This window comes from Tripterygium wilfordii, chromosome 17, assembly GCF_013401445.1.
Source record: "Tripterygium wilfordii isolate XIE 37 chromosome 17, ASM1340144v1, whole genome shotgun sequence".
In the NCBI taxonomy this organism is placed as follows: domain Eukaryota; kingdom Viridiplantae; phylum Streptophyta; class Magnoliopsida; order Celastrales; family Celastraceae; genus Tripterygium; species Tripterygium wilfordii.
This window is the reverse complement of record NC_052248.1, coordinates 2,952,210-2,960,524: the sequence shown is the minus strand read 5'-3', so window position 1 is coordinate 2,960,524 and position 8,315 is coordinate 2,952,210. Positions and strand designations below refer to the sequence as shown.

Sequence of the window (8,315 nt, the reverse complement as noted above, 5' to 3'; positions counted from 1 at the left end):
AATATTCTTGTTCGAAAAATCTCTACCACAGATCAGCTTGCGGATCTTCTCACCAAATCTCTTCTGCGATCTCGTTTCACCTTACTTCGAACCAAGATTGGAGTATCCACAGGACCCTCCATCTTACGGGGGTGTAAAGAGGGAAGCATGGCCAACGGGCCTCAGTACATAACTGGGCCATGTTCTCAACAAAAGTCCAACTCTAGAGATCACGAAAGTCAGGCCCTATAGTTTGAAAAGTGTATCTCATCTAACTGTTACAATATCTTCAAACGACTCTTTCTCTGTACTGTCAGTATCATAACTGACTCTACTACCTGTGTTATAGCTATAGTTAAACTGTGTATATATCTAGTCTGTTGTAACACGTTATTGAAATTAATGAAAACATCTCTAACAAGAGTCTTTACATGACACGTCTCCTATGTCACAATGAAGAAAGCTTGGCCTTGCTGCAATTCAAGCGAAGCTTTGTCGTCGACAAGTCAGCTTCTTCTCATACCTCTTCTTATCCGAAGACGATATCATGGAATCAACAAGGAGAGAATCCAGATTGCTGCTCGTGGGATGGTGTGATGTGTGATCAGCATACCGGCCGCGTCACTAGCCTTGACCTCGGTAGCAGTTGTCTCTATGGTTCTATCAATTCTAGTAGCACCCTCTTCCATCTAGGCCACCTTCAAAGGCTTAACCTCGCGGACAATCATTTCAACTCCTCCCAAATTCCTTCTGGGTTTCGCAGTTTTTCAAGGCTAGCTTATCTCAATCTCTCCTCCTCCAGATTCTCTGGTAAGATTCCATTAGAAATAGCAGGGTTGAGTAGATTGAGATCTCTTGATTTGACAGGAAATTTGGATGCAGCTAAAGCAAGAATGCTAGAGCTCAGAAGTCCTGACCTGACCTGGTTAGTAGAAAATTTAAGTCACATTGAGAAACTACATCTTGACAATGTAGACTTATATGCTCCAATCCCTGAAAAAGTTGCAAATTTGTCTTCATTATCATCTCTTCGTCTCTATAAGTGCGGCCTGCTTGGCAGATTTCCAATGGGAATTTTTGAACTACCAAACCTGCAGTTTCTCAATGTGGGGATGAATGAAGAACTTATTGGTCATCTACCTGAATTTCACTGGGGCTCTCCTCTCAAGTTTTTACAGCTTCAATTCACAAAATTCTCAGGTCGATTGCCTCCTTCAATAGGAAACCTTCATTCCTTGAATGGATTGGATATTGGTAATTGTAACTTTTCAGGCCCAATCCCATCTTCCCTCGGTAATCTTAGCAAGATCACCTTACTCAAACTCCGTGAGAATAACTTCTTTGGCCAAATCCCTTCTTCATTGGCAAACCTTACACATCTCACCTCTCTCTCAATTTCAGGCAATGATAATTTTAATTGTAGGTACTTGTCATGGCTTGAAAAGCAAATTGAATTCATTCAGTTGGACCTTTTCTATTGCAATATAAGTGGTGAAATCCCTCACTTTCTCAAAAACTTCACTCGACTCAATCATTTACAACTCAACTCTAACCATTTAAGAGGCCAAATTCCACATTGGCTAACAAACCTCACTCGGTTAGCCATCTTAGACCTTGGTAATAATGAATTCCACGGCCCTTTTCCTCCTCAAATTTCAGAACTTGTGAATCTTGAAGCTATTCATTTGTACACAAATCACTTGAGCGGCAATGTTAATCTAAACCCATTTTTCAACCTCCAACACATGAAAGAATTTGGTATATCAGATAATGATTTTACGTTGCTCCATGTGACCAATGCAAACGCTACTCTACGAAAGTGGCACGTACTGGGACTCGGCTCGTGCAACTTGAGGGAGTTCCCTGACTTCCTTAGGTACCAAGATAAACTGGAGTACTTGCGTCTCTCTCGAAATAAAATTCACGGCCAGATTCCGAGCTGGTTATGGAACATTACAGAAACTTTGGAGGTTGTTTTTCTTGGTTTCAATTTTTTGACCGGCTTTGAGCAACCTGCATTGGTCTCGCGCCTTCATAATCTAAAAGCCCTAGCGCTAGCTTACAACAAGATCCAAGGTCCAGTCCCCAGACCTCCACCCTCCATCGTCGACTATTTCTTCTTTAACAACAATTTCAGTGGAGAAAATTCTTCAACCTTCTGCGATCTACCTCACCTGTATGCCCTTGATTTGTCATTCAACAACTTGAGTGGCATGCTTCCGCAATGTTTGTTCGACAAGGCAAACAATCTGAACATTTTAAATCTCGAACAAAACTCCTTCCGTGGAACTATTCCTGAAACATTAGCGAATGGAAGTAATTTGAGGATGATCGGTATAGGTCATAATGCACTGCAAGGAACATTACCGAGGTCATTGGCTAATCATACAATGTTAGAGTTTCTAAATCTTGGTGACAATCAGATCAGTGACACATTCCCCTTTTGGTTGGGAGCTCTGCATAATCTCCAGGTCCTCATCTTGAGATCCAACAAATTTTTTGGTGCAGTTGGAAGCCCTGCAACAGGTTTCGAGTTCTCCATGCTGCAGATCATTGACATCTCCTACAACGGTTTCACTGGCATTCTACCATCTGAGTACTTTCAGAAATGGAATGGCATGAGAAATTCTGATGTGAATCACTTTTCGTATATGGCAAAAACTACAACTTTTTTTGGTTTTAGTTTCGTGGCACCTCATATTTACACTTATAAACTAACTTTGGTTAACAAAGGTGTCAGCACGGATTACCAGAAGATACCAGAAGTCCTTACATCTATCGATCTTTCAAGCAACAAATTTGAAGGGGAGATCCCGGAGTCCATTACAACTTTGAAGAATCTCCATTCACTTAACCTTTCCAACAATCGTCTCTCAGGCCATATCCCATTGGGTATAGAAAACCTCAGAGTGCTCGAATCGTTGGATTTTTCGAGCAACATGCTTTCAGGAGAGATTCCACTAGAGCTCGCGCAGCTCACATCCCTTTCATTCTTTAATGTCTCTCATAATCAGCTAATAGGTCCTATACCACAAGGAAAACAATTTGCTACATTTGAGAACAGTTCATACAAGGACAACTTGGGATTGTGTGGGAAGCCACTGTCGAAGTTGTGCGGAAATGCAGGGGAATCACCTCCATCGCCTTCAACTGGTGAAGATGATCAGGGCTCGGGGGGTTCTTCAGCATATGTTTTGTGGATGATAATTGCGATTGGATATGCAAGTGGACTAGTTGTTGGAGTTGTCACCGGACTCAGATTCACCGCATCAAAACATGAATGGTTTGTGGAAAGCTTTGGCAGGAGGCAACAAAACAAGAGAAGGCTGAGAAGAAGAGGACACAGAGTTTGAATTTCCCAAGGCATTTCCATATTATGTATCTTCTTATGTTGTTCTAGATCTGTGTATGTGTGTTTTTTTTTTAATTTTATGTTTCTCTATCCCTCTATTGTATTCCATCTCTCTACTGTTTTTATTAGGTTTGGCTTAACAAAAATAAGCAATGGAGGCCTCCGTTTGATTCAGAGTTGCTGCTGGAAATTGTATACAAACCAAATCCGCTCTGCATTTTATGCATAGATGTATGACAGTAAACAAACGAGTACAAGAAGACAACAACAAAATACTCAAACAGAGGTCCCAAGTCCCCCACAGGTACAGGCAATCTTTTTTTTCAAATGAGAGCATTCTTATATAGTTATGTTGACAGTGTAGATGCAACTTTTGTGGCCAAACAAAAGAATAAATTCATTGTAAACTAACAAGACTAGCAGATGGCAACTCAAGAAACTAATATTAGTATATTTAGTCAATATGTAAATGGGAAATCGAGATCCCCCAGAAACTGATGTTCAGAGATAGATATTAAAACTAAAGAAAAAAATGTATTCAAATGCAGATAATCGAAACAACAGAACTCCTGCCACGAGAGCAGAGCCATATTAAACTGTTCAAAACCCTTTTAATAAAACACACCATGATTAGCACTAGTTAAGGTAACATGTAAACTCAGTAATCAGCACTGTATTCCCAGTAGGAAGCACAGATTGGTGTCAAATATGAGAACCTCAAATAATGTACAACCCAGCACAACAGAGCAGGCTTGTGACAAATCAGTTTTTAAGTTACAGGTCATGGAGGCATATCATAAACAAATCATTGTAGAAAGACAAGTGCAATATTTCTCTTAGTTTATCTCACAAAAGTACATTATGGAATCCCTCAAAAAAATATCACATAAGGAGTATCAGAGGCACATATTTGATGAGCTGTCAAGCACCATAACATGATAGAAGAGGAGAAATAAAAAGGAAACAAAGATCTGAGATGCTTAGGTATCAATTGTACAATGAGTGTAGTCAGAAACATGCATCGCAAGGCTCCAATAGTAAACAGTTTAATAACATCACTTACCTAACTCTTCCACTTCCCAGTAACTTCTTATCCAGATCAGTTTGCAATAAGCAGCATTTGCACAAGCGTTGGAGGCAAGAACGTGTGTAGAATTTGACATTCACAAAACTCCAAAAAAATATGAAGACAAATTAAAACCCAAACATAGCATTTGCATAAGCAAGAGAGCAGTCAAGCTAATTGCTTCATAACATGCAAGTATTCACAAAACAACCCAACAAGCAGTAAAGTAAAGGTCGTGCACTTTTCTTTGGATATTTTTAAGAACCAACTTATTATAAATATAACTGTAGAGGAAAGAATTCGACTTTGAATTAAAGCTGCTATATTGTGGAATGTGGAACTACACTGTGATACACAACTCGGTAATACAATTTTGTGTTAGAAGAGCTCACAACAAGTAACAAAAGAGTAAAAAAAGGGGAAAACTTTACAGCACTTTTACATGAGAGTAAAGGGAAGAAAAAAAACCCTAAAAAAAGGGAAGTAACTTTCAGAACCAACATGATATTGTAGCTGAATGTCAGAAGATAACCAAAAACACCTTCATACTATAGGCTATAGCCATTCCCTGTGCGGTTGTGCGCAGCACTCCGAGTGTTTATGCCATGGATGCATCATCAACATAGTTAAGACATCTGTTGAATGTTTGAAACGGCAACCCAAGCCATTTGGATTCTCATGTCACTATGATTACTCTACAATCCAAGTCCTCCAAGGTCTGTCATATGAAGATTTCGCAAGGAAAAAAAACACAAACTTTTTTCTTCTGTTTAATTTGCCCTTTTTTGCACCTTCACATTCTGAATACTCATAGTTCATACCTTTGTACACAAAAGGAAGCGCAGCCTACTACTCTGTACAATTCAAGCCACAAAAATAAACCTGGGACTGAATCACTGTTCTCCCAATTTTGAAACCCGGAACAACTGTAAAACCCACCTTCGCCCTGGTTTTATCTGACAAGGCACATTTCCTTGTTACATCTTCCATGTATACCATTGAAAAATCAACCCCTCTTTCCATTTGGAAAATTTCAACCACAGGATCGAACAAAAAGGCAAGCTTATGAAGTATCCAAATGGAACTAGCCATGTTGACAAACAATTCATAGAATATACTCAATGACCTCCATGAATCTAGGACAACTTCGTTGTGATCCAAATTGCTGAAAATTGAAGACTCCATTGTTGGATGAATAAGCTCTTGGTACTTCCTTTCACAAAACTTTGAAAACCCACAAGTAGGATGACTACTTAGCAATTCCATCGGATTGCTTGATACATGCTCGAGTAATTGCTTCAATGAACTGTTAGTATTGACTGAATCTGAAATATGACCGTTACAGAACTCTTGGTACTCATCACCTGAACCAAATCCTTCTAAATCAAACCCACGAAACATTCTCAGACAAACATATGACAAAAATGCATACTTTCTATTCCCTTTCCTTGCAAATTCAACACCAGAATGAATCGAATTCGAGGCTAAATCTAAATCCCACCCAGCTTTTCTCATCAAATCAATCAAAACCTTAGTAAACTTATGTGAAGCTTTGCAAACATCATGCAGCACAGAATCAAAGACTTTAAGAGAACACAAAACTTCACAAGAAGAACTATTCAAATTACCGGATAACCTCTTCGACAGCTTCGAATTGAACTTTTGTATCTCGCCCAGTTTCCTCCTCAAAGCCAAAACATCGTTATCTTTTTTATCAATTTCTTCCTGTAACCGGTTCGAAACAGTCCCAAGAATTCTCAGCTTGCTCTGATTCTCTTGCACTTGAGTTTCCAAGTGAGACCCAATTGGCAACTCAGCACCAAACTCAGGATTCCTACAAATTTCCCTATAAAACTGCTTGAGATCAGATAATCTCTGCAAATTCGATACTAAAGCCCTGTCAGCAACTTTTATGCCCTCCTCATTAAACGGTACATGCGCCGTCTGCATTTGCAGATACGAAGCTTCAAACGACGAAACGGCAGCGAATACCGAAGAAATCAAAGCGTGGGTCGTCTGGGTATCAGCGTGTCCAATTCCAGAATTAAACGAAGAAGACGAAAATCGCGAATTGCTCTCCGGTGAATCCTGATTTTGATGGATTGGCCTATCGGGCTTGAGAATGATGACTTTCTGGTCAGGAATGAAATCCTCGGCGGAGTCGAGGAGAGTGAAACCATCAGTTTCTTCATTATTGATACCATCCTCGTCGGCAAAGAACTCGAAAGCTTTAGTCTTGAAGGAAAGGGCGAATTTCTGGAACATCTCGGAGATTTGTGGGGGTCTTGTGGAGGACCCATCCGCCATGTCTGGCATGGCAAATAAAAAAAAAAGTTGTCTTTATGGGTCTCCTTCCAATGGTTCACTGAACTTTCTCTCGATTGAATGGAGAGACAGAAAGGGAAAGAAAGAGAGAGAATTCTTGAAACGCACTGCTACTTCTTTCTATGCTCTTGTGCTTTGGATGTCTTGGAAGGAAGGTATGCGCTTGCTTGCTATTTTCATTTTTTTTTTTAAATATTTAATAAATCATTTAATAATATTTTGATTTATTTTAATTAATTCTGTACTCTACTAGCTCGGCTTGACTTTGTAGACCTGTTTGATTTAACGGTAATAAGGAAGAAATACTAAAATGACAGGCCGGTTCACACTTCACAGGCTGCAATTTGCAGCCTGCGAAGTTTGACCATGAAAAGAACAATATAAAGGTGATATCAAAAGATGAAGTGTGAAATACTAACTCACATTGACTAGAAATTCACAAACAATCAACCAACGAAGATTTTGTAGTTGTTGGTAGGTTGTTAAATTTGTCAATATTTTATATAAAGTTATTTTGATTGACATGGTAGATATGCATTATTTTTGTATATATATGGTAGTTTCAAAGTTTATTCCTAATAGTGATCGAGACAATTTGGAGTCAAAATTCAAAAATGTCAGGGATCTCAGTCATCTCAATAATTCATTTGGTCCCTTAATTGATGTAAGTGTAGAGATTCACAAAACTTGATGATTGAATCAAAGAATGACATATCAATAACTGAGATGATTGAGTTCTAATTTACTGGGATCCCTGTAACTTTTGGTCAAGAATATGATGTGAATGGTTAAAAAAGAATATAATGTTTATATACCCTAAAAATTATCTCTCATTTTAACCCTCATTTCATGTGGCATGCGGAATACTCGTTTTAACTTTCAATTAATGTGGCACATGGAATACTTGTTGATTGTGAACACAGATATAGGGTCTCTAAACATCCAATAGTAAGATGGATGGGGTTTAAAATCGAAATTAGAGGAAGTATTTTTCTTTTAAAAAACTTCAAAAAAACATAAGCATATCATGATCTAGCCAGTACCAAGTCTTGGCCTCTAAAAAAAAAAAAAAAGGCTTGGTCTCCAGTCTCAAAGTGGCTTTACAAGACCTCCAAAATTTTCCTATCCTGTACATGTTTATCAGGCCAATGTTGTGAGCATGCTAGCCTTTTGTGGTCACTTTAATCTTAAGTAGTGTTTTTTTGTGTGATTGTAATGCTTTTAGTAGACATTTTGTAGTGGAATACCTCCACTACCAAAAATCCTAATCATTATCACAATCATAACTTAATTACTTGTGTAATGGAAAAATAACAAAGCTCAAAAAAAGAATTAGTGAAGCAAACAATGTGTCTTAGTGTTGTTGTATCCAACTGAGAAGTCCAAACTCTTATTGGTGAATCTATGATTAAGTTTAAGCTAGTATAGTTTACTTCTCTCATCTCTTTTTCTTCTTATTTTTTGATCCTTTTGGTTTGATCTTGTGATTCTTGTCCAATGAGTCCATTATTTATCCTCATGGCTGATTAAATTTAGGTGAAAAGGGTTGTGTTTAGAAGTGACAAATTCTGTCTAGTTCGAATGACCGAATTT

At 38.4% G+C, this 8,315-nt stretch overlaps 2 protein-coding genes across 2 annotated transcripts; one reads left to right on the top strand and one right to left on the bottom strand.

The window, feature by feature from the left end:
• The first annotated feature begins 410 nt into the window (after positions 1 to 410).
• LOC119981804 (receptor-like protein 7) lies at positions 411 to 3,332 on the top strand. Its single transcript, XM_038824946.1, has one exon. It carries the CDS (start codon positions 411 to 413, stop codon positions 3,330 to 3,332), a length of 2,922 nt encoding a protein of 973 aa, XP_038680874.1.
• A 1,340-nt stretch (positions 3,333 to 4,672) lies between these two features.
• On the bottom strand, positions 4,673 to 6,876 carry LOC119983161 (protein GRAVITROPIC IN THE LIGHT 1). Its single transcript, XM_038826857.1, has one exon. The coding sequence runs from the start codon at positions 6,711 to 6,713 to the stop codon at positions 5,247 to 5,249; it is 1,467 nt and encodes a 488-aa protein (XP_038682785.1). The 5' UTR covers positions 6,714 to 6,876; the 3' UTR covers positions 4,673 to 5,246.
• Positions 6,877 to 8,315: the final 1,439 nt, after the last annotated feature.

Excerpts from the sequence above, each read along its gene's own strand:
- LOC119981804 (XM_038824946.1), top strand. The coding sequence starts at position 411 with ATGACACGTCTCCTATGTCACAATGAAGAAAGCTTGGCCTTGCTGCAA.
- LOC119983161 (XM_038826857.1), bottom strand. The coding sequence starts at position 6,713 with ATGCCAGACATGGCGGATGGGTCCTCCACAAGACCCCCACAAATCTCC.